This window comes from Gymnogyps californianus, chromosome 26, assembly GCF_018139145.2.
Source record: "Gymnogyps californianus isolate 813 chromosome 26, ASM1813914v2, whole genome shotgun sequence".
In the NCBI taxonomy this organism is placed as follows: Eukaryota; Metazoa; Chordata; class Aves; order Accipitriformes; family Cathartidae; genus Gymnogyps; species Gymnogyps californianus.
The window spans coordinates 1,014,105-1,039,104 of NC_059496.1; the positions used below are offsets into that span (position 1 = coordinate 1,014,105).

At 53.2% G+C, this 25,000-nt stretch overlaps 1 protein-coding gene across 1 annotated transcript in view; it reads right to left on the bottom strand.

Moving 5' to 3' along the window:
- LOC127025958 (scavenger receptor cysteine-rich type 1 protein M130-like) overlaps positions 1 to 25,000 on the bottom strand; it is a 76,983-nt gene that overhangs the window by 8,953 nt on the left and 43,030 nt on the right. Inside the window, 4 exon segments of the mRNA XM_050911104.1 lie at positions 492 to 519; positions 1,088 to 1,233; positions 1,481 to 1,784; positions 24,623 to 24,635. Of these exon segments, the coding sequence (XP_050767061.1) occupies positions 492 to 519; positions 1,088 to 1,233; positions 1,481 to 1,784; positions 24,623 to 24,635 (491 nt within the window).

The window sequence follows — 25,000 nt, forward strand, 5'->3', positions numbered from 1 at the left end:
TGCAGTTGTGGCCCTGCTGGGTCATTTGTGGCCCCACAGCCTTTGGCACCTCCTTCTACCCCAACGGCCAGCTGCCACCTGCCCCTGGCCCATGCCCACCTAGGGCACCTACTCCTCCCCACCCAGCACCCTGAGAAGAGACCTGCCCCCACAGGACTCCCCCAGGCACACACTGCTGCTTCTCCCCAGGGCCCCCAGCTGCCCTGGACCACAGCCTGCCCCGGGCTCCTCCCAGCTTATCCTCTGCCTTCAGGTCTTGCTGTGTCCCCTGCGGAACAACACAATGATCCCAGTGAGCCCTCCCAACCCATGCCCCCTCTTTGTCCTTGGGCATCAGCCCAGCCCTGCCCTTGCTAGGATCCCCCAGGAAGGTCACCACTCTGCCAGCCTGTGGGAACAGACACCCGACTTCCCTTGTCCCCACACCCACAACCTGCCTCCCCTCAGGCTGGAGCTCACGCCAGTGTTCAACGCCCTCCCTGAGTCCTTACGTGTGCAGGTGACAACAGCGCTGTTCGCGTGGGTGCAGGGCTGCTCCCTGGAGGACCCCCTGGGGCAGGAGATGAGGAGGGATTCATTCCCCACACACTGCAGCTCTCCATCCCACGTGGCACTGACCCCTTCTCCAAAGTGAGCTGCCTCAGCGACAGGCAGGGCTCTGCCGCACTGCAACTCCCTGCAGACCACGTCAGCAGCTTTGGCACCAAAGTGTGAAGCACAGACAGTTTTCCACTGGTCCCCGTCATGGATCTCCACACGTCCTGAGCAACGGTTCTTCCCTTCCACCAGACGGACAAATCCTGGAAAAAAACCCAAACACCTGGCAGTTCCCAGAGCCCTCTGGCAGATAAATGCCTACATCCCACATCACCTCCAAGGAAGCTGTGACCAAATTGCCCATTGCACATCCCAGAGGAAGCTGTTGGGGGAGTGCTGGTGACACAAACACATCCAGGCCCCCCTGCACCCCTTCTCTACACCATCACAGCACTCGAGGGTATGTGTCTGTTGCAGACTCACAGCCACACTGTGTACAGTACTCATGTCTGTGAAGGGGAATAACCCAGCATGACCAGCCATCTCACACCAGTCCTCTAAGACCTGGGTTGCCATGCATGTCCCGCCTGGTGTTTCCACCACAGGGACCCTCAGCAATGCTGGCTGGGAACTGGCAGAATGGGTGGAGGTTGACGACGCCCAATGGACACCCTGGGTCAGGGATGGAGGATTCATCTGCAGCCCAAGACACCGACTGAGGTGGGGCTGAGACACTCTGGCAGAGTTAGTTCACCTCAGGGTAGGCTCCCACTGGCTTTTCCCTGGGGACTGGTTACATCAGCAATGACAGTCTTAGGTTGACAGTGTGCTTGGCCACCGCGGACCCTGCTCCATCATCTGCTTGTTGCTCCCTGAGGGCACAAGGTCCCAGGTCCCTTCCCCCATCCCAGCCCCAAAGCTAGGCAAAAGACTGACCCCTTACCTGAACATGTCACTCCAGCATCCTCACGGTGAGCACAGCTATGTTCACCCCATCCTGCGTGTTTGCAGTCAGACAGGGCAGACTCGGTGCCATTACAGCCAACATCATCCATCCAAATGGGGCCAGATCCTTGCCCAAAGTGTGCATACTGAGGAGCTCCAACAGCAGACCCACAGTCCAGCTGCTTACAAACCACTGCCGCATCGTCCATGCCCCAGTAGTCATCACACACGGTCCCCCACTGGCCCCTGTGTTTCACCTCCACTCTCCCAGCACAGCGTTTGCCACCATCCGCCAGCCTCACCTCCGCAGCACCTTCGAACATCAACATGAGGCGGGTCAGGATAGCGCCAAGCCCCAGCACTGCAGGTCTGGGGGAAACCCCTTCCTGGGTCGAGTCAGAGGTAATGGGGTGGGAGCCCACTCCCCTCTAGGCTGTCCCCAGTGCAGTGTGGCGGTCCCTTCTGGGCATCACATGCCATCCCACTGCACAAGGCACCTCTTTCTACCCCAATGGCCACATGCCCCCACCCATACCTGCCCAGCCCTGCACTGGGCACCCGTTCCTCCCCAGCCCAGCACCCCCTCAACAGCCCTGTGTACCCAGGCCTGCAGCTTCCTGTGCAAACCACCTGCCCCACCACCATCCAAACCCACCCCATGGCTTTTCGTGTTCCCAGGGAGCACCGAGACAAATCCGAGGATTCCCCAGCCCATGTCCTCTCCTCGCCCTTGGCGTCAGTCTCTCTGTGGGGTACACACTGCCCTCATGGGGTCAGGGCTCCCCTGGAACAAGGGGGCAGTGAGCAGCACACAAACCCTCGAGGCTACCCCAGAGGTTGGCAGTGCTCTGGGGATCTCTGGGGGCTGCCATCACCAGCTAGGCCACCACTGGCTCCAGAGGCACAGTGCTGGGCAACAGGGGGTACCCCACGAGAGGGTGTCTGTGAATGCAACCAGCCACAGGCTGACCTAAGCACTGGAGCCCTGGAAAAGGAGATACTCTCTCCCACCCACATGGGCACAGGGAAAGGCACAGGCTCCATGGACTTGAGCCCCTTCTGCCCCTCGTCTCAGTAGCACCTGCAAAGAAACCCCATTCCCAGGCGGATCCTGATGACCACCCTGGTAGCCCTGGCCCTGGGCTGTGGGCCAAGGCAGTCAGCACTTACCCCTGCACAGCTGTACCCAGAGCAGCAGCCACAGCATCGGAGGGGACAGGACTCCCTCTCGGCCCATCCTGAGCCTCCTGCCCTGCCAGCACATCCCTGCTGCGCCACACTCCCTGCCACAGCTCCTGTGGACTCATGGGGACAATGATGACGAGAGGGCAATATATCTCTGCAGATGCCAGCCCAGCTACAGGAGGAGCCAATCAAAGCGGCAGCACCTTTTTAGACATTATCGGGAGTTATCTCCCCTCCGACACAGCCCAGCCCTCCAATGAACTGCTCCAGCGCCATTCGTGACCATATATGAGGGATGGCTCCACTGCAGGTGTCACGTCACTGTGGTGGTGGTGCGTCACAGGACAGGGCCGGCCGTAGTGGGGGAAAACAGATTTTTCACGCCTTGAACCCTGCTGTGTGGACCAGGAGCACTGAGCATCTCCTGTACCGGGCACATCCAACATCCCAAGGTGCGAGTGTCCAGCCATCCCCATGCCATGGGAACCACAGGGCTGGGACTGCACCAGGGGCTGTGTCAGGAAGGGAAGGAAACAGCCCCTGCCCCTGCTTCAGATCCTGCTGTGCTGGGAGCAGCAGCTGGGAAAGGGCCTTAGCTCAGGCCAGAGCCCCATCCCAGGACCACTGGCTTGCTCTGGAGAGCCCCATGGAAGGTCCCTTGAAATGAGCTGGAGCTGGGACATGTCCCTGCCCTGGCAGCAGACACGCAGCCCAGAGGCTCAGACGTATCCCTGCCTCTTGACATGTCACCGAGGGGCCGTTATTCCCCGCGGGTGGCTCGGGAGCTGCAGCCTGCAGGTGCACAAACCACAGCCCACGTGGTCTCACAGCGCTCTCCGTGCTCCCCCACAGTGCTCGGGCAGGAAGCCTGTGGTTTCCTCCTGGCACCGTGCCCAGGCACATCCCTGCAGTGCCCCTGAGCCACCCCCACCCCGACTGCTCCAGCCAGGGCTGCAGGGGCTGCTCCTTCAGCCTCACAGACATGGGGCCGGGCAGCTCCCATCCTCTGTCATGCCCTTCTGACAGCACACGGCCGCTCTGCACCGAGCCCCACAGCCATGGGGTGTCATCTTGTGACATGACCTCACACCCTCCTATGGCCACTGCTGTGTACTCATGGGTTATACTGACGGTGACCTCACACCCCTCCTACTGCCATCGCTGTGTGCTCATGAGTTACACTGTCACACGTGTGTGTGCAGTGTATGGACTGCTGCTGCTAACAGTGGTTCTTCCAAAACCCCATATTTGGTTGTGGTCTAAATATTGACTTGGTGACATCAGAAGCACCTACACAAGCTATGTGCCAGCTTCTGCCCTATCAGCTACTCAGGCACCAGCAACATCACAAGCTCATACACAGCTATGTGCATGCTCCTGGCCTATCTGCTACTCAGCCACAGGTGATGTCATAGCATCTACTGCTGATATTGGCCTGCTCCTGCCCTATCAGCTACTCAGGCAGCAGTGACATTAGAAGCACCTACACATGCCATGGGCCTACTCCAGGCCTGTGAGCTACTCAGGCATGAGTGACCTCAGAAGCACAAACACAAGCCATGGGCCTGCTCCTGCCTATATAGCTACTCAGGCACTAGTGACCTCAAAACAACCTACACATACCTGTTGTGCTTTAACCCTAGCCAGCACCTAAGTCCCACATAGTTTCTTGCTCACTATTTCACTAAATAGAAAGTTAATTCTATCCCACCTAAAACCAGTACAGTGTCAGATGCCTGCTCCTGCCCTATCAGCTACTCAGGCACCAGTGACCTCACAGGAACCTATACACCCATTTGCCATGTCCTTGCTGTTGAGGTACTCTGCCTCCGGTGACCTCACGAGCACCTATAAGGGCCATACTCCTAGTCCTGCTCTATCAGCTATTCAGTCAAGAGTGACATCACAAGTACATAGTACATACCCAAGCCATGTGTCTCCCTCTTGCCTATCAGCTACTCAGGCACCAGTGACCTGACCACCACATATCCACCTACTTGCTATCTGCTCATCTATGAGATATCAAGGCACAAGTGACCTCACAAGCTCCGACACAAGCCATGTGCCTACTCTTGGCCTATCTGCTACTCAGGTATCAGGAATCTCACAACACTTCCACAGGCCATGTGCCAGCTCCCAGCCTATGATCTCCTCAGGCACCAGTGACCTCACAAGCACATACCAACCTATTTGCTCTGTGCTCGTGTGGTGGGGCGACCCCATGTGGCAGCCCCCACCCAGTCACTTGCTCACTCCCCACCAGCGGGATGGGGGAGGGAACTGGAAGGGCAAAAGCCAGGAAAAAAGTCTCATGGGTCAAGATAAAGACAGTTTAATAAGTGGAGAAGTAATCACTCACAGCAGGAGATTGATGCCAAGCCAGTCTCTGAGCAAAGAACACACACCCCCTCCCCAGTTTTACTGCTGACCATGACGTCATACGGTGTGGAATATCCCTTTGGTCAGTTGGAGTCAGCTGTCCTGGCTTTGTCCCCTCCCAGCCTTCTTGCTGTGGGGGCAGAGTGAGAAAGAGAGAAGGCCTTGACGCTGTGCAAGCACTGCTCAGCAACAGCTCCAATGTCAGTGTGTTCTCAACACTGTTTTGGCCACCAAGGCAAAGCACAGCACCATAGGGGCTGCTAACAAGAAAATTAACTCCGTCCCAGCCACACCCAGTACAATCTCCACCCCTTCTTCCACACCAGTTGCATCCTGCTCAGGTCCTACAGTATTCAATACAAATGTACATTACATCCACCACCCCCACCCCCTTCCCCATCCTTTCACATGACATACACACAGCACACTGGCTTTGGCTGGTGTGGCTCAGGTGGACCTGGACAAGTGCCAGCACACTCCTGACTTCTCCCCTCACTCACTCAGCCAGAGCTTTTTGAAACATTCCATCAGGTTATCAACCTAAGGACAAGGAAATCTAAATAGCACCACTCTGCACCACACAGTGGTCTTGCAGGTAGCTGTGAGACCCCCACACCCATGGGGAAAGGGAGTTCCCCACTACCACCCTGCCTCTCTGTTTGGCACCTCAAAATCCACTTTGCAGTTCATGGGCTCACTGGCTGTTTCTTCTGGTTCACGTGGTCTTTTCTGAGATCCTCTTAGGGTCTTTGCTATATTGTCCCCATGCGCATATTCTTCTGAAGCTGGCATTTTGTCCTGGTTTTCCATGTTTGCAGACAGCATTGCCTGTGTCTTGCAGCACCGAGAAAAGCTCAGAGGCTGCCCCAGTAACCCTGCGTGGCCATCCTGCTGGGCTGGTCTGGGATGTTGGGGCCTTCTAGGCCACTTCCCAGGATTGGGCTCTTCTTTCCAACCCAGACAAGTTCCCCGCAACCAAGACATGTCTGGGCTTCTTCTGCAGCCCGGCAAAGTGGGGGACCTCGACCCACCCTTGTATTTTTCTTTCTATTCACATTTAAACTCTAATTCTTCATTCATTAGCTCTTATTAAAGAAGGTTTCATCCATTTCATACCTATATGATAATGGCTATGTATATTTAATTTCTCTGGCTTTATAACTGTTTATATATATAAAAATACATAGATATACGTTTATATAGATATATAAACGTATACACATACATACATGTATAGAAAGGTATATATATTTAAAATATTGTATCTATTAATAAATAAATAAAAATATATTTCTATCTATTTGGACACTCATATATATATTTTTAAAAAATATATATCTTGTAATACAAGTATATATTTTTATATCTGAGCACTTCCTTGTCCAAAGCAGGCAGGCAGCCAGTCACAGGGCTGCATGAGAACATGTGGGTATGACGGTGTCAAAAAATGGCTGCCACCCAACCACAATGCAGCATGAAAACATGTGGGGAATGAGGCTGTCCGAACTGGGGGCCTCCCTGTACGTAATGACAGGGGGCTTCCTTTGCTGATGTGCTTCTGGGTGCACGGGGAGGGGAGGCTCCTTTTGCCAGCCAGTCACAGGTCTTCCTGAGAACACATGGGTTTGACGCTGGCAAGCAGTGGCTGTCAGCCAAGCACAGAGCAGTATGATGTTTAAGAACATGGCAGCCCACTCCCATAAAATAGCAGCCCCCATTCATAAAATGGCAGCCCCCAAATGGCAGCCATAACAAAATGGCAGCCCCTGGGTATGGAGGGGAAGGGCCTTCTGGGTCAGAGGTACTTCCGGGTAAAGCAGAAGGGGTGGCCGCTCCTTCCAGGCAATCCCCACAAAGCACGTGACCAGTAGAGGGGAGTGACTTCCGGGGCAAATGGCCCCTCAGGCAGCTGGCAGCGGGTGGGCAGGGCATTGCTCACGTCTTACCTGCAGTACCGGTGGTGCCTGTGCTCCTGGCGGGTTCCAGGGCAATGAACCAAATAAGCACAAGGAAGGCACGTGGTGAGGTAAAAATGCTTCTTTTGCGCCGTGGTCAGATAACGGGTCCCTGTGGTGTCAGAGCTTCAGTGTTTGTGCCTGAGCTAAGAACTTTCCCCGCCTCCGTGCGCTTCAAGACGGCACAACCCTTGTCAACAAACCCACTACGGGACCCTCCTGGGTCTCGTGTGAAAATCTGCACTACTGTGCTGAGGATCCCCTCGGAGCAGGGATGGCACAAAGCCTTTTCCACATGCCTCCTCACCTGGCCGTGGTCTCCCTGTTTCTCAGCACCTGAAGTCCCCCTCCATCTCCTGCCCATCCCTGGATCTGGTGGTGGCAGTGCCATACTCGGTGGTGCTTCCAGCAGTGAACCCCCTCATCTACAGCATGAGGAACCAGGAGCTCAAGGATGCAGTTAGGAAAGGGCTTACATGAAAGGTTTTGCAATAGTGATAAACTCCCCATCCCTCTCCACAAACGACTCCCAGGATATCCCATCCCAAATGGGTGCTTTCATGTATTATCATTATTGTTACCAGTCTCATTATCATTAGTTTTATCATTATTGTTACTTGTGGTGATCATGTTCACAGACAAATGTTTGGATTTGTCACACTTGTCCAGAGGCATGAACCTGCTCTGTCTCACCTGGAACCTGTGTAAGAGTGTGTCTAACACTGGGGTGGAGCTGACTCCCCACAGGCTCCCTGTAATAAACTGGGATCTCCCCAGTGCACTGGGGAGATTAGCAGCAGTGCTCCCCATCCAGCTGGAGCTGCTTCCCACCTTGACCAGCAAGGCCAGTGTGGAGTCACCCTGTGACCCCAGGCACCACAGCCAAATGGCTCTGCAGAGCAGCACTGCCAGCTCGGGGCCCTGCAGGGTTGATGGGGAGGGGGCCAGGAACAGCCAGGTAGATCAGCAGAGGGTTAGGGAGAGCTCAGAACAGAGATGACCTAGGCTGGAAATTGCCTCAGAGACAAAAATACCAGCGTTCACCTAATCCAAGACAATGCCCAGACTGTGGGTGCCCTAAAGCATGTTCATGGTGCAGAGGCAGAAGTCCTCGCTGTCCTGGTGCTCCACCAGGCCTGGGTAGTGGATGAAGAAGGGCTGGTGCTCACAACTACCCATCTCTTAGTGCCATCGCCCCTCCTCAAGGGTGGCATCAAAAGGGAGGCTGGGACCCTGGGACTGAAGGAAGCATGACTCAGCAGCCCTGTGAGTTTGCTGCTGTCCCTCAGTCTCTGTGCCCAGCACATGTCCTTGACACAGCCTCCTCCACCCCATGTGCTGTCCTTCACTCCAAAGTCACCCCCAGTCCTAGTTCCCCCTAGCAGCCATTTCCAGCCCTGGCCATTCACCATGGTCCAGCTGAGGGCTGATCTTTGAAATATGACCAGCCCCGTCCTCTTGCTGGGCTCAGTGTGTGCACTCGGGGAACACCCAGACCTGCATGGGCTCAGACATGCCCAGAGCCTGGCAGACCCCAGAGCAGGGCTGTCTGCAAAGCCTCACATGGGCCATGGCCAAGGCAGGGAAGGGGTCGGGTGCTGGGGCTGAGCAGTCAAAGCCAGACGGCCACAAGGGAATAGGGCACTGAGGTCTGTCGCGGGAACTCTGCCAGGAGGATGTTTCCCCACCCCTGAATGCACTCTTCTCTGCTCACCCCTTCTGCGTGCAATTCTGCCGCATTGTCAGCCCACAGCTACCGCCATAGTTCCTCGATGTTAGGTGCTTGGCATCTCAACATGGCCTTTGCTGAGCCTCTGCAGGGACCCCCAAGTGAGCGTCTCTTCTTGGAGCTGGCCACCACATGCTGGCTGCATTCACAGGGGATCCTGGTGAGGCCACATCAAGGGACAATGAGGACAAGAAGCAGGAAGGGAAATTTCAAATGAGGTTTAAGGGGAAAAAAAATCACCTTGATAGTTGATTAGTACTGGCTGCAGGGCCCAGAGGTTTTCAAAACTCAACTGGAGAAAGCACTGACCAATGCATTCTAGCTGACATGTTCTCCCTGCTCAGAGCAGATAAGTAGCACTAGACACCTCCATGGGTCCCTTCTGACCCTTCTTGGTGGTATGTCTGGAGATCGCCTAGTCGAGTCCCCACTGCTCAAGCAGGATCAGCTAGAGCAGGTTTCCCAGTAGAGGATCCAGCTGGGTTTTGAATATTTCCATGGATGGAGACTCCACAACCTCTCTGGGCAACCTGTTCCAGTGATCAATCACCCTCCCAGTAGAGAAGTGTTTTATTGTATTCAGATGGAAGTTCCTGTGCTTCAGTTTCTACCCATTGTCTGTCACTGTGCAGCAGGGAGAAGATTGTGGCTCCCTCTTCTTCATTCCCTCCCATCAGGTATTGATACACATTGATAAGATGTGTGATGAGCCTTCCCTTCTGCAGGCTAAAAAGTCCCAGCTCTCTCAGGCTCTCCTCCTGAAGGACGCTTGTGTGACTTCAGAATCTTTGTGGCCCTTTGCTGGACTCGCTGCAGTAAGGCCATGTCTCTCTTGTAGTGGGCAGCCCAGCACTGGACACAGCACTCCAGATGGGGCTTCCCCAGTGCTGACTAGAGGGGAAGGATCACCTCTCTCGACCTGCTGGCAAACCTCTCCTGAATGGAGCCCAGGGGGCTGTAGGCCTGCTTTGCCACACAGCCACACTGCTGGCTCATGGGCAGCTTGCTGCCCTCCAGGGCCCCCTGGTCCTTCTCTCAAAACCTGCTTTCCAGCCAGTCAGCCCCCAGCCTGTACTGGTCCGTGGGGTTATTCCTGCCCAGGGGCAGGACTTTGTGTTTCCCTTGGTTGAACCTCATGAGGTTCCTCTCTGCCCAGTTCTCCAGCCTGCCCAGGTCCTTCAGAGCAGCAGTGGCAACCAGCTGGTGTATCAGCCACTCCTCCTGTTGTGGTTTAACCCCAGCCGGCAACTAAGCACCACACAGCCGCTCACTCCCTCCCCCCCGTTGGGATGGGGGAGAGAATTGGAAGAGTAAAGTGAGAAAACTCGTGGGTTGAGATAAAGACAGTTTAACAGGTAAAGGAAAAGCCACGCACGCAAGCAAAGCAAAACAAGGAATTCATTCACTACTTCCCATTGGCTGGCAGGTGTTCAGCCATCTCCACGAAAGCAGGGCTCCATCATGCATAATGGTTACTTGGGAAGACAAACGCCATCACTCCAAACATCCCCCCCTTCCTTCTTCTTCCCTCAGCTTTCTATGCTGAGCATGACATCATAGGGTATGGCATATCCCTTTGGTCAGTTGGGCTCAGCTGTCCCAGCTGTGTCCCCTCCCAACTTCTTCTGCATGCCCAGCCTACTCGCTGGTGGGTGGTGTGAGAGGCAGAAAAGGCCTTGACTCTGTGTAAGCACTGCTCAGCAGTGGCTAAAACATCCCTGTGTTAGCAACACTGTTTTCCGCACAAATCCAAAACATAGCCCCATACTAGCTACTATGAAGAAAACTAACTCTATCCCAGCCAAACCAGCACACCTCCCAATTTTCTATCATCCACAAACTTGCTCAGGATGCCCTCAGTCCCATCATCCAGGACTGTCATGAAAGGTTGAATAGAATGGGACCCAGTATCAACCCTTGGGTTACACCACTGGTGCCTATCCTCCAGCTGGACTTTGTGCCACTGGACACAAGCCTCTGGGATCAGCCATTCAGTCAGTTCTCAGTTCATGTCATTTTTACTTATCTAGTCCATACTTGCTCAGCTTGTCTATAGGGGTATAACGGGAGACAGGCTGACAGCTCCCCGCATCCTCCTCCTTGCCCTGCTTCAAGAGAGGATTTCCATTTGCTGTCTTCCAGTCCTCAGGAACCTCACCAAATCACCCTGACCTTTCGAACAGGATTTCAAGTGGCCTTACAATGACATCAGCTGGCTTCCTCAGCACTCATGAGTGCATCCCCTCAGGTCCCAAGGACTTATGCACGTGCAGTTTGTTTAGATGTTCCCTAAGTTCCTGAGACTCCTGCACCAAGGGCAGGTCATCCTTGCTCCTTGCCTCTGGTCTTGGGGGCCTGGGATTCCTGAAGGTTGGTCTTACCTGTAAACTCAGAGAGGAAGAAGGCGTGGAGGACCTTGGCCCTTTCTGTGCTCTCTGTCACCAGGGTCCCTGCCCCATCTAGCAGCAGGCCTACATTTTCCCAAGCCTTCCTTTTACTGCTGGCATCGTTGTTGAATCCTCTCTTGATGCCATTCACATCCAGATTGAATTACCCGATGGAACGCGAGATGGGCTTTGGCTTTCCCAACACCCTCTCCGAATGCTTGGGAGGTTCTTGGTGCCCTCCAGAAACCTCCTGAGTGTCTTGTGCCCTGCTGTGCTGCCCCTCAGGCAGATGCCCAGCTGGGTAAGGTCCCCCATGAAGACCAGGGCCTGCGAATGAGAAGCTTCTTGTGCTTGTCTGAAGAAGGCCTCATCTGTTGCTTCTTCCTAATATGGTTGGTCCATAGCAGATACCAACTATAACATCACCCACATTGGTCTGCCCACTAATCCTGACCCATCAGCTCTCATCTGGCTCATCACCTGTCACTAGGCAGAGCTCCATGCTTTCCTGCTGCTTGCAACTTTCCCTCCTCTCTGACCTTCCCTATCCTTCCTAAAGAGGCAGCTTCCATCCATGGCCACACTCCAGTGATGTGAGCTATCTGGCCGTGTCTCTGAAATCTAAGTGAGAGTGTTTGCTCCCCAAGCTGTGTGCATTCCTGTACAGGCACATCAGAGGTGTGCCCAGGCATACTGATTTCCCTGCTCAGATTGAGGGCTACTTGAAAGGTGACCACAAACAGCCCTGCTTGTACCCCTTGCTTCACCTCCGACTTTCTTCTTCCCTGTTTCCCCCCTCCAAGTTCTTCCCTTTGGTCATCCTCAAACCCTCTCACACAAGAAACCCACCTCTGGTTTCCCTTTACCCACTGGCCCTGGCTTTGCTTGCCTCGTGCCCTCTGTTGGTGTTTCTGAGATGGCTGCATTGGGAATTCTGACTTTGGTCAGCAAATCCATTAAACTAGTTTTATTACCCGTCATGTCCTGCAATTCCTCCTGCTGTCATCTTGTTAGAGGCACCTCAGGACACGGTGAGACACCTACAGACACACATTTACAGCTGACACAATGAAGCTTCCATTCATGGGGACCTTGAGAAACTCTGGGATTTGGCCAACAGAAACCGCACCAGGTTTTACAAGGAGAAGTGGCCAGTCCTGCATCAGGGCAGAATAGCTCCGTGTATCAGGGCAAGCTTGGAGGTGACCGGCTGAGGAGTGACCCTGAGGAGAAGGCCATAGTTGCTACAAGGGATGCTGTAGGAGCCAGTAGAGCATGTTGACCACGAATAAGGCCAGCTGCATACAGTCCTTAATTAGGAGGAGTGTGGCCACTCAGACCAGGGGAGTTACCTCTCCCCTTGACTCATCAGTGGTGTGGCCACATCTGGAATAATGTGTCCTGGTGTGGGGCTCCATGTTGTGCAGGAGTGGGAAGGAACTGGAGAAGGTTGAGAGGATGTCTGCCAAGATGGACTTAAGGGGCTGAATCACATGAGTTGTGAAATGGATTCCTGTGTAGAGGAAAGGGCATGAGAAAGGAAAAATTTGAGAGTCTGAGACTGGGCATGAAGAAAAATGAGATGTCACTTGAAGGGGAGTGCCATGGTGCAACAGGTCACCAGGGCAGTAAGGGGTGTGTGTCTGTGATGAGCCAATGGCTTTGTGTTTCAAAGGCATCAGACAGGTAGGAACATGCGAGGGTGAGAGCAAGGTGGGGAAGTTAGGATAGTGTGTCGACAGCCTGCAGGGAAAGAGGAGCAGGCATGGGACAGTGTAGGACATCCTGTGGTGGAGATGGCTGACAGCGGTAGCTGTACAAGAACTGATTTCGACAGAGAGATAGGAAGGGATAGCTATAAACACAATGAAGGAGCTGATTAAGGAGTTAATCTGACTTGTGAAAGATGGGGCAAGTTTCTATTTCCTGAAGCTCAAAGCAGCAACCAGATACTTGGGAAGTATGTGAATGAACAAATAGCAAGGCAAGGAGGAAATGTCTCCGCAGCACAAGACTCCTGGCCCAGGGGCTCCTCAGGCTCCTCCTGCTGCCCCTGCGACAGAACAGCCTGTCTCAAGCTGCTGCATGCAGAAAGAAGTTTCTCTTTGTAATTTCTTCCCCCCGTAAGCACAGAGTTGCTTCTTTCTTCTTCTCCAGGGAATTCCCCATCCCCAGAGAGCCTTTCCCCAGGGCAGGCGGGTGGTGTTGCCCGAAACCAACGAGGAGACAATCCCAGGCAGATCCCTGCTGATCATTCAGCACCTCCTGGGGCACTGGGCATGTACATGTGAAGGCTCAGCCCAGGCCCATTCCCAAACACATGGCCCCATGTCCTCCCACTCAGCCCACGGAGAACTTGAGCACAGCAGTACAGCTTTGTAAGTGGAAGTTTCTGCAGCCTGTCCTTCACTTCAGCTTTGGAAGAAGAGCCCAACCTCCAGACACCGGCCCTGAGGAAATACCCTTTTATTGCAGAGATGTGAGACGGAGGCCAGCTGTACCGTAGTGCCAGACACACGTACAAAGGCCTCTGGGTCAGACAGGCTGGGTTCATGCCCCTGGAGAAGTGGTGTGGATGCAGACATTCCTGGATAAACTTGGTTATCACAGATAAAATGCCCAAAGCACAGGAGGTTCTTGAGGTACATTGGAAATCACTTGTGAAGAGACACGTGCAGCTTACTGCTGCTGACAGAAGAATAATTGAATCAGTTTCTTCAGGGTGTCTTTGAGCTCCTTGTTCCTCATGCTGTAGATGAGGGGGTTCACTGCTGGAGGTACCACTGAGTACAGCACTGCCATCACCAGGTCCAGAGCTGGTGAAAAGATGGAGGGGGGCTTCAGGTAGGCAAACATGGCAGTGATCAAAACCAGGGAGACCACGGCCATGTGAGGAAGGCACATGGAAAAGGTTTTGTGCTGTCCGTGCTTAGACAGGATCCTCAGCACAGCCCTGAAGATCTGCACATAGGACAGCAGAATGAAAACAAAGCACCCTGAAGATAAAGGAAAACCAAAGAGAAGCAGCCCAGCTTTCCTGAGGTAGGAGTGTGAGCAGGAGAGCTTGAGGATCTGGGGGATTTCACAGAAGAACTGGTTAAGGGCATTGCCTTGGCAGATAGGTATTGAAAATGTATTGACAGTGTGCAGCACAGCGTAGAGAAACCCACTGCCCCAGGCAGCTGCTGCCATGTGGACACGAGCTCTGCTGCCCAGGAGGGTCCCATAGTGCAGGGGTTTGCAGATGGCAACATAGCGGTCACAGGCCATGACAGTGAGAAGACAATACTCCCCTACCATCAAGAAGAGAAAGAAAAAGACCTGTGCAGCACATCCCAAGTAGGAGATGGCCCTGGTGTCCCAGAGGGAATTGGCCATGGCTTTGGGGAGAGTGGTGGAGAATGGAGCCCAGGTCAAGGAGGGAGAGGTTGAGAAGGAAGAAGTACATGGGGGTGTGGAGGTGGTGGTCACAGGCTACGGCGGTGATGATGAGGCCGTTTCCCAGGAGGGCAGCCAGGTAGATGCCCAGGAAGAGCCAGAAGTGCAAGAGCTGCAGCTCCCGTGTGTCTGCGAATGCCAGGAGGAGGAACTCAGTGATGGAGCTGCCATTGGACATCAGCTTTCTCTGAGCGTGGGGCACTGTCGAAGGAGGAAAAGACAGTGACAAGTTAGGGTAGACTTCTCTGAGCAAAAGCAAAGCCATTTCTCTTGGACTCCCCTTCATGGACCCACCCCCACCCCTCAGCTACACACCCACCCTTTTTGTTTTCTAGGAGACCTTCAGCTCTGTGGCTCGAGCTCTGGTTAGTGCTGACTGAGTGTGCCGTGGGGAGCAGGGCCTTTGCCCAGTGGCTGCCGAGGAGTCAGCCCTGCTGTGCAGCAGTGGGTTCATGGGAACAGTGGGGGCAGGGGCCAGTCCTGGTGTTTGAATTTTTCCAGGTTAAACTGCTCCTAACACAAAAGAGCTTGTCAGTATCTGCACTCCCAGTGCTAAGGAATGGGTATGACAGCAGGCAGTTTGAGAGGTTATTTTTAAAGCATTGCTCCATCTCACCTGTGGACTGTTCTTGGAAGTCAGAAACCCTCAGCATTTCTGCCACACTCAGGGAGAACGGAGTGAGCCCTGCGAGGCAAGAGGATTGCCTGTGGCTTCGTGCAGAGTGAGAGGAGCTGGTCTGTCTCTACATTTTGTTCCCAGCTGCCCTGTGCTTACTCCTTCATGACATGGAGTAGGATCTCACTCCCATGTTACCCTGAAAAAAATCAGACACTGCTGAGAGCAGAAAGATCCACTGCAGACGAGCAGATGTCTTACCCTTTCTCAAGATCGCAGCACCCCACTTCTAGCCCAGGACAGACATTTATGCTCGTTTCAGCAACCCAACAGCATTTCCTTCATTGTAGCATCCCTGCGCTTCTCCGTGAGGCTTTCAGATAACCCACAGATGCTATGAGAAAGATTTGCATTCTAGAGGGCAGCTCACAGCTTGGAAGGACACCCCAAGGAGACAGCCAAATGTCCTAAGCATGGCATCTGATTAAGGGAGAGTCAGCTCATTCCCTAGCTCCACTGACTGCACTGCCCACAGCCCCCCAGGTCAGAGGAAAGCTGGGACCCTTCTTCCCATGGACACACCCACAAGATAAATGACTCTGCAGCTGAAACTCCCATTTCCAGAGAGCCTGACAGCAATGCCAAGAGCAGCCAAGAGAGGCAAGGAGAGAGACAGACTGGCGCTCGGGAAAGATGTTCCCTTTATGCAACTCTGCACAATACCTCCCAGATGGTGATAACGCAGGACAGTATCCCTCAGCCTCATTGATGGTCAGTGGGAAATGGGCATGTGGCAGCAGAGATGCCTGTCACCTCTTCTGCGGGTCAAGTGGACAAGGAGGAGACTCCCGCCCTAGACCCCACAGCAAGGAGGGCCGAGAGCTGTGCTGGGTGACGGACGAGAGATGAGGGGGTTGCTCAAGGAAGGCATCTGCACTGCAGGGGGTGGCCAGGAGGTGCCCAGACCTTCCCGGCAACAGGGTTTCCCTTAGCAGTTCCCTCTCTCCCTGCTCGTGTCTCTGCTGCCTGGAGGTGTCCCTGCCGGGAGCTGTTTCCTGGGCTCCATGTCACCTGCCTGTCAGTGCTCACAGACCTCACTCCAGCCCCTGTGCTCCCATCTCTTCCCTGCAGCCTCTCCCTGAGTGCAGGGACTAAAGAGTAGCTGAAAAACCCTGATGAAACTTGAAAGGTGATGCTGGTGTTATCTGTAGCCTCCAGAGCTGGAAAGGGAAAACACAGATTCAGGAAAGCTCCTTATCTTTACAGTAATGCCTGCTTTTACCTTCCAGCAAAAAGTCCCCCGAGAAATGTCCCGCTGCCCACTCAGCCAGCCAAGAGGAGAAAACTCAAAGGGCAGACACCTTTCTTTTGAGGTAACCCCTGCCTTGATGTCCGTCTTGAAAAGTCCTGAGGATGATCTGGAGCTGTGAGCAGCCCTGACCCATGCAGCACCCTCTCGACAGCACAAGGACCTTGCCCTGCCCTGCCGGGGGTTGCTCCTTCTACCCACAGCTTCTCCCTGCAGTGCTGTGCGGATCTCCTGGGCAGGCTGAGTGCAGACCCTGGCAGGCAGCAGAGTCCCTGCCCCAGCACACAGCCCCCTGGGGCGAAGGGACCCTGCTCTGAAGAACAGCCCTGGGTACCCATGGCTGCACACCTGGCTTCACAGTCCTGCAGCTGTCCCTGAGAGAAGGCAGCGGTCATACCCTGTCCTCTGACGGTGCAGCAGGGAAGCCCTGCTCTGCAGCACGTCCTCCTCTTCTCCACTAGAGAAGCTGTCAGAATCCTCCTGAAAGATCCCACAGGCTGTGCGATGTGCCAGCTTTAAGAGATCCCTCCAGGAACCGCAGCTGATTTGCCCTGCAGCCAGAAACATACCGTGTTAAGGACTGTGAAGATTTCTCTCCCGTGAGCTCTCAGCATCCTCCCACCACAGATTGCCTCTAACCTCTCTCTGCCTTGCTCCTCTCCCCTCGGTGCCTGCAGGCCGTGCCCTCAGCCCTGCTGCGCTTTGCAGAGGAGCTACTCCGGGGCAGAGCTGTCTCTCTGCAGTGCTGCCCACTTGCCGTGAGCTCCCTCTGTCCCAGGAGCCGGCCCAGCTCAGCAGCAGAGGACCAGCCCAAGGCAGCACTTTCTCTGCCCCTCTGGGCTCCCTCAAGGTGTCCCTGGAGCTCCAGGGGAACCTGCTGTGAAACAGGCTGAAGCAATCCCTGATGTTCCCTCCCTCAGCTGGGGAGAGACACTTCCTTCCAGCAGTGGCATTTCTCCTATTCGGAAAAGAGTTGGGCATGAGAGTCACCTTTCGTGTCCCAGCATTAGCAGCATACGCAGACAGGGCAGGGAGGAATCTCCTTTACCCCTGGTGAGAGAAAGGATTCCACTAAGTCAAGCGAGGCATCTCATCCTGGGTCTGTAGTTGTGGGGCTGGAAGGGACTCAGCTCTCTCCCATGCCTGCCACAAGCCCTCAGGAGCTGGGATTCCTCTTGCCTCAGTTCAGGTGTGCCTTTCTGTGATTTTAGAAAATAGGCATCTGCATGTGAGTTCCTTGTCTCAGCTCCCATGCAGATTAATGGAGATGGAGGCCAGGAGTGAGCTTCTCAGATGCATACACCTGGTGACAGTGGAAGTATCAGAGGTGGTCCAAGATAAGTGCAGGCAAGTGCAAACTCTAACAACGGAGCAGTTCATAGAGAAAGAACAGCATCTGGGGGCATCACCTTGAAGGCTGGTGGGGAATTCCTTTGGCCAACAGCAGATGCCCACCTTGAGGAAAACTGCACTTTTCCCTACTCATGATGTTCAGGACAGCCTGTTGAGGGAGGCAGCTGGTCAAATGGATTCATGTGCCCTAGGGATAGCTCAGTCCTTTTTTAAAATGTTATTTCTCCATCAGCTGTATATACTCGATTGCCGTCGACTGTAATTGCAGTTGTCTCACGGACATCCCGACATTGCCTAACTAAATCCAGGGCAGCTACTCACTGGCCAAACACAGGCCTGTAGTGCTACAGAAGATGCCAGGGCTGTAGAGCACAACTGCGTGTGGCTGGTCAGGACAGCACAGGAGCTACAGGAAAGGCATCCCTGTCCAGAGAGGGTGGGTGACTGACACCCCAGATGGCATCTCAGACAGATTCAGTTTCTTTTGGCCAGCCACTCTCTCGCCACTGGAGTGAGGCAAGGTCTGACCCACCTCCATCCAGTAGATGCAGGGCAGTTCATGAACAGGAAGGACATCACGTCGGATCTCCACTCGTTTGCCTACTCCTAAACTCTGCTGGTTCTTCTTTCAACAGTCCTTTACTCACCTCTTGATGATACCCTCAAGGAACAGTCCAAGGATTGTCACAGTGTTCCTGGATCACAGGATGTCCACACTCAAGGACATTTTCAGCAGCAACTGTCCTTCCTTGAGATCAGCTTGGCATCCACCACAGGCCCTCAGGGGCTGCAGAGACCCCACAGACGGCAAAGCCCTCTCCTGCCAGGGTGCACATCCCCGGCCAGTTTCTCTCTGGCCTTGGGGAGAGCAGCGTTTCCTCTTTCTGTGCCTTTACTTTGCCATCTGCCATCCACCCCAGCGTGGCTCTGGTCTCAAGCAGAGCATTTGCACCTCCTCGGTCTTGGGCACTTGGTACTGTGTTGGCCTGTGACAAGCCTGAGCGTGTTCCCAGTTCCCTAGCTGAGGTGATGCAGCCCAAAGGTGCACCAATGCCCTCAGCCTGGGGTACAGGCAGGAGGAGCTGGAGTCCCACGTGCCATCACAGAGTTTTGCCATCAGTGGAATCGATGGGGAGGAGTGGTGGGACAGCTCACACTGCTAGTGGTGCTGCAATGGTGCATACAGGCTTCTGAGGAGAGACGGGCTGGAATGATCAGGAGGCAAATGTCCTCTGTGTGCAGGAGCTTCTCGTATGTATGGAGCTTCTCTATGGGATGTGGAATAGGTTGGGTGAGCCCTTGTGGGTGAGGGTCAGAGAAGAGACCTGCTGGTGTGATATCACAGTGGGAGACAAAGCAACTGCAATCAGGGTAAGGAATTGGACAAAGCCTCATGTAAGCAACTCAAGGAAGTCTCCAGATCAATGACCTCAGGTCTCATTAGGGCCTTGAGAGACCCTGACACTCACTGGAAGGGAAGCAGAGCAGGATGCCTACTGTCCAGCAGGTGTCTGGGGTCTCTTGGTAAAACCTCTTTGCACCGATGCCAGGTAGGCAACCAAAGGTGATGCTCACCTCCATCTGATCTTTGCAAAAGAGGGAGTGCTGATCAGGGATGTGAAAACGAGTGTGAGCCTTGGCTGTAGTGACCATGAAATAGTGGGAGAAAATGGGCCAGGATGGCTGCCCTCATAATGGGGGCTTTAAACGAAGAATGATGGGGGAGGGAGAGAGTAACCAGCAGCCCAGTGAGGGAGTGACAGGCGACATCGTGAAACAAATTGCATGGGCTGATGTGGTGGGGAGGGATCACAAAATCAACAAGACAGGGCTTAAGCAGGGTCACCTCCAGCACTTGCATATGAGCAAGGAGCTGCCTACAAAGCACCGTGATGGAGAAATCCCCCAAACCCCCTCTGGGAACTCCACATGCTGGCGTGCCTCTCTAAAGTGCTTGCACACTAATGCACACAGTACGGAGAATAAACATGAGCAGTTATGGATCTGTGTGCAGTTGCAGGGCCACGATCTTGTTTGGATCAGGGAGATGTGGTGAGAGGCATGGGCATAATGTAGACAGTCCAGCACAGGGTCACAAAGTTAATGAAGGGACTGAAGCAGCTCACATGTGAGAAAAGGCTGAGAGAGCTGAGACACTTTAGCCTGGAGAAGAGAAGGCTCAGAGGGGATCTTAATAATGTGTATAAAAACAGGATGGGAGGGTGCATAGAGGATGGAGCCTCCTTTTGGTGGTGCCCAGGGACAGGAAAAGAGACAATGGGCACAAACTGAAGCACAGGAGGTACCCTTTGAACATCAGGAAACACTTTTTCATTGTGAAGGTGACTAAGCACTGGCACAGGTTGCCCAGGGAAGTTGTGGGGTGTCCATCCCTTAGAGATATTCAAAAGCTGTCTGGACACGGTCCTGGGAAACCAGCTCTAGGTGGCCCTGCTTGAGCATGGAAGTTGGACCAGATGATCTCCAGAGGTCCCTTCCAACCTCAGCCATGCTGTGATTCTGAGGAAAATGAACAAGAGGAGGAGGAGGAACAATTGGAGGAAAACAACAGGAGGATAAAAAAAGCAGGAGAAGGTAGAGAATGAGAAAAAAGTAGTGGAGGAGAAAGAGGAAGAGGATGAGCAGGAACATGAGGAAGAAGAGAAAGAGGAGGTTGAGAGGGAGAAAGAGGAGGAGAAACAGGAAGAGGGAAAGGAGGCAGAAGAGAACCACAAAGAAGAGGAACAGGAGGAGGAAGGGAAGAACAGGAGGAAAAGGAAGAAGAGGAAAAGGAGAAAGAAGAGGATCAGGAGGAGGAGGAGGAAAACAGATGATGGAAGAGGAGGAAGAGGAGGATGATCAGAAGGAAGAAAAGGAGAACTAGGAGGAAGATGAAAAAGAAGAGGAGGATGGGAAGAAAAAGAACAACAAAGATAAAGGTGAGAAGGATAAAAAGGAGGAGTAAAAGGAGGAGAAGGAGTTCGATGAACAAGAACAGCCACAGCAGAAGTGTAAACAGAAGGAAAAGCAGGAAGGAAGAGAAACAGGACCAGGAAGAAACCAAAGGAGGAGGAGGGGAAAAGAGAAGAATGAAGAGGGGGGAAAAAAGGAAGAAAGCCAAAGAGCAGGAGGAGGAGGAGGAACAGGAAGACCATAAACAACCCAAAGAGGAGGAGGAAGAATATAAGCAACAGGAAAAGAGGAGGAGGAGGAAACAGGAGGAGAAGAAGGTGTAGCAAGCACCAGGAAGAGAAGGCAAAAGGAAGAGTGTGGGAATCCGTAGGGAGTTTTGCGAGCAGCCTTGAACAATTAGACATAGCCTTGAAAGACATAGAATAAGGGAGTAAATAAGTGATAAAGCAGGTGTGCAGAAAAGAAGCTGAAGACTGAAATAACTTGGAAAACAGATAAGAGACCGAAGCCAGAAGACGTGTGTCTTGCTCGACAGCACCAATCAGAAGCTTAGCCGCAGCGCGTGAACAGAAGGTATTAACTAATCATGGAACAAGCCTGAGCGCGTGGACAGCTAATGAATCTATATAAGTACAAATTTGTAAACAATAAAGGCCTTTTGGTTTTACCCGCACCAGAGTCCGTGAACCATCCCTACAGAAGAGGACGGGAGAAGGCACTAAGAAGAAGAGGAGGAGAAGGGAGACAGGAAGAGGAAGAAGATGAGGAGGAGGTAACAGGAGGAGAAGGAGGAGGGAGGAGGAGGAAAAAGAGGGAAAAAAAGGCAACAGGAGGCCACAAGAGCATGAGGACAAAAAGGCAACATGAGGAACAGGAGGCAACAGGAGGCAACAGGAGGAAGAAGCAGCAAGAGTCAAGTGGAGGCAAGAGGAGGAGGAAAAGGAGGAAGCAACAGGAAGCAAGAAGAGGTAACAGGAGGATGATTCAACAGGAGGAAACAGGAGGCAACAGAAAGAGGAGGAAGAAGAGGAGGAAGAGGAGGAAGAAGAAATAGGAGGATGAGGAGGCAACAGGAGGTAGGAGGAGTCAACATTAAGAGGAGGAAGAGGAGGAAGTGGCAACCGGATGCAACAGGAGAGAACGGGAGGAGGATGAAGCAAACAGGGGGCAAAAGGAGGCAAGGAGGCAAGAGGAGGCAAGAGGAGGCAAGAGGAGGCAAGTGGAGGAGGGGGCAACCAGAGGCAGCAATAGGAGGAGGAAACAGGAGGCAAGAGGAGGCAAGAAAGGGCAACAGGAAAGAACAGGAGGAGGAGCAGGACACAGGAGATCAGGATGCAACAAGAGGAGGAGGATGCAATGGAAGGAAACAGAAGAAGGAGAAAGAGGAGGAAAAGGAGGACAGAGGGGAGTAACAGGAGGCAAGAGGAGGAGGAGAAGAAGGAGTAGTCAACAAGATACAACAAGATGAAAGAGATACAACAGGATGAAAGAGAAGGCAACAGGAGGAGGAGGATGCAAGAGAAAGAAACAGGAGCCAAAAGGAGGAGGAGGAGGAAGAAGCCATAGGAGGCAACAGAAGGAAAGAGGAGACAAAATGAGTAGGAGGAAAAGGCAACAAGAGGGATCCAGAGGCAACAGGAAGAGGAGGAAGAAACAGGAGTCCACACGAGGGAATAGGAGGAGGAGGGCAAAAGAGGAGGAGGAGGAGGAGGGAACAAGGGGCAACAGGAGGAGGAGGAGGAGGCAACAGAAGGAAACAGGAGGAGTAGACAACAGGAAGCAACAGGAGGAGGAGGCAACAGAAAGACGGGAGACAAGAGAAGGAGGAGGCAACAAGTGGCAAGAGAAACCAAACAGGAGGAGGTAGATGAGGAAGCAAGAGGAGGAAAGGAGTCAGCAGGAGGGAAGAGGAGGAGGAGGAGGAGGAGGAGGAGGCAAGAGGATGCAAATGGAAGTAGGAGGCAACAAGAGACAACAAGAGGGCAACAAGAGGAGGAGTAAACAGGAGGCAAGAGGAGGAGGAGGAAAATGGAGGCAAGAGCAGGATGAGGGAAAGGAGGCAACAGGAGGAAAGAGGAACCAACAGGAGAGAGAGCAGGAAGAGGCAACAGGAGGCAACGGGAGGTGAAGGGAGACACAACAAGAAAAAAACAGGAGGCAACTTGAGGAGAGGCAACAGGAGGAATCAGGAGGAGGAGGCAAGAGGAGAAGGCGGCAACAGAAGGAACCAGGAGGCAATAAAAGGAGGAGGAGGAAGAGGAGAAGGCGGCAACAGAAGGAACCAGGAGGCAATAAAAGGAGGAGGAGGAAGAGGCAACAGGAGACAACAGAAGGCAACAAGAAGAGGGGGAGGAGAAGGAGGAAAGAGGAGGAGGAGGCAAAAGGAGGAAACAGGAGACCACCGGAGGAGGAGACAACAGGAGGCAACAGGAGGAGGAGAAGGCAGAGGAGGTGAAGAAGCAACAGGAGGCAACAGAAGGCAACAGGAAGAAGAGGCTAGAGGAGTTTAGCTGGATGATCAGGCCCAGATGTTCTCGGGGTATGGAGTCTTCCTGCCAACCAGTCACTAGCAACATCCCTGAGTGACCAGCACTTCGGCCAACACTGTGGAACATCTTTATTATCTCCGGTATGATGGGATGGAGCTCACCTTCAGCTCCTCTGTGGATGATGGCAAGCTGGGGGGAGCCTTTTAGCTACCTCATCTACTTCAACCTGCCTCGAGCAGGAGAGTCAGAGAAGACAGTATTCAAGTCCCTTCCAACCTGAGTTATTCTGTCATGCAATGAGTCTTTCCTTTGGAGAGTTGATTGAAGGTAGAATAGGCAGAGGAAGGAGAAAAGACAGAGAGGCAGGAGGAGAGAGAGAAAAATTGCCAATATAAATACAGCAGTTCCTCTGAGCAATGTTTCTCCATTTGAACCATTGGTAACAAAATGTGCTGTGCTAAGTGGCTGCATAAAACTCTTTCCATAGAGCAAGAGAGCATAATCAGCTTGCTAGTACATACCCTTGGTGCTGCTAATAAAAAAACTATGAAAAAATAATGAAAAGTTCATTAAAAACCTAGCAATGCTGGAAATGAAGACTTTTTCAGCTATTACATTGAGTTCTTTTATGCCGAAGTTACAAGTTTTTCTGAAAATCTACATTCAGGGCTTGATTCAGTTATCCACACAGGGGTGGCCACTGCCCTGGCGTAGCTGAAGCACCCATGTGTCCCAGGACATATGGGAGCCCTTCTGGAGCACGAGCTGGTATGCAGGCAGAGTACCTCAGGGGTGGTGGAGGGCATCGCCTGCCTCCAGCACTGCTGGACAGGCTGAGCAGGAACCTCTACAGCACAGCAGCACGTGCTTGGCTGTGAGGTCACTCCTGACTGGCCAGCAGTGGGGAGAAAGATACTTGCAGTCTTGAAAGCCATTACATATTGTCCCCAACAAGATGAAAGCTTTGGGGAGGTCAAGGGTAGCTGGGACGAGAGAGATGGGAGATTTGGGGGAGGGAAGAGGGGTTTGGCCAACAGAGAGGAAAGCTTTTGAAGAGGAAAGATGTGTTCAGGTAATTTTGATGCCACTGCAACACTGACTGTGAAAACATTCATGTTAGGCCTTTACCCTGTTTCTAACCAGGAACCTTAAGCCCTAATCCTCCCCCTAAACTCTACCCTTCACCCTGACAGGAATCCACTACTCTAATCCCTAACCTCAAACTTACCTCTAAACCAAAGCCCAAACCCATAAACTCTTACTCTCACCCTATTACTCACTCTCATTCCTAGCTTCTATCCCTAACATTAAAATGCTAGCCTTGACCCTAACCCTCACCCCAGCCCTACACCAAACCCTAATCCACAAAGCAAGCCCATACCCTAACACTAACAGACGCCCTCAGCAGAACACCAAACCCTCCCCCGAAGCCCAACAGGGCTGAGGTCTTTGTCCTCTTGCCCATGGCAGTCGCCTCTGCTACCGAGGCCTACCAGGAGAAACTTTATTTTGAGGCTCTGGACTTTGTTTCTTCCTCACCCCTTCTTGGGGAGGCTGGGAAGTGTTGCACAGTTTTCCTACACTTGGCATTGCTCATCCTCACATCCCACTGCCCCCAAGAAGAGCCCTGAGCCACTCGTGAGGGACTGGATCTGCCTTCCCAGGGCCTGGGGGTCAGGGTTTGGCCTTTCTGCTGCATAAAACAAAGCAAGGGTTTTCTCAGCATTACAGCACCTGCACAGTGTCTTTGCCTACCTGCAAGCAC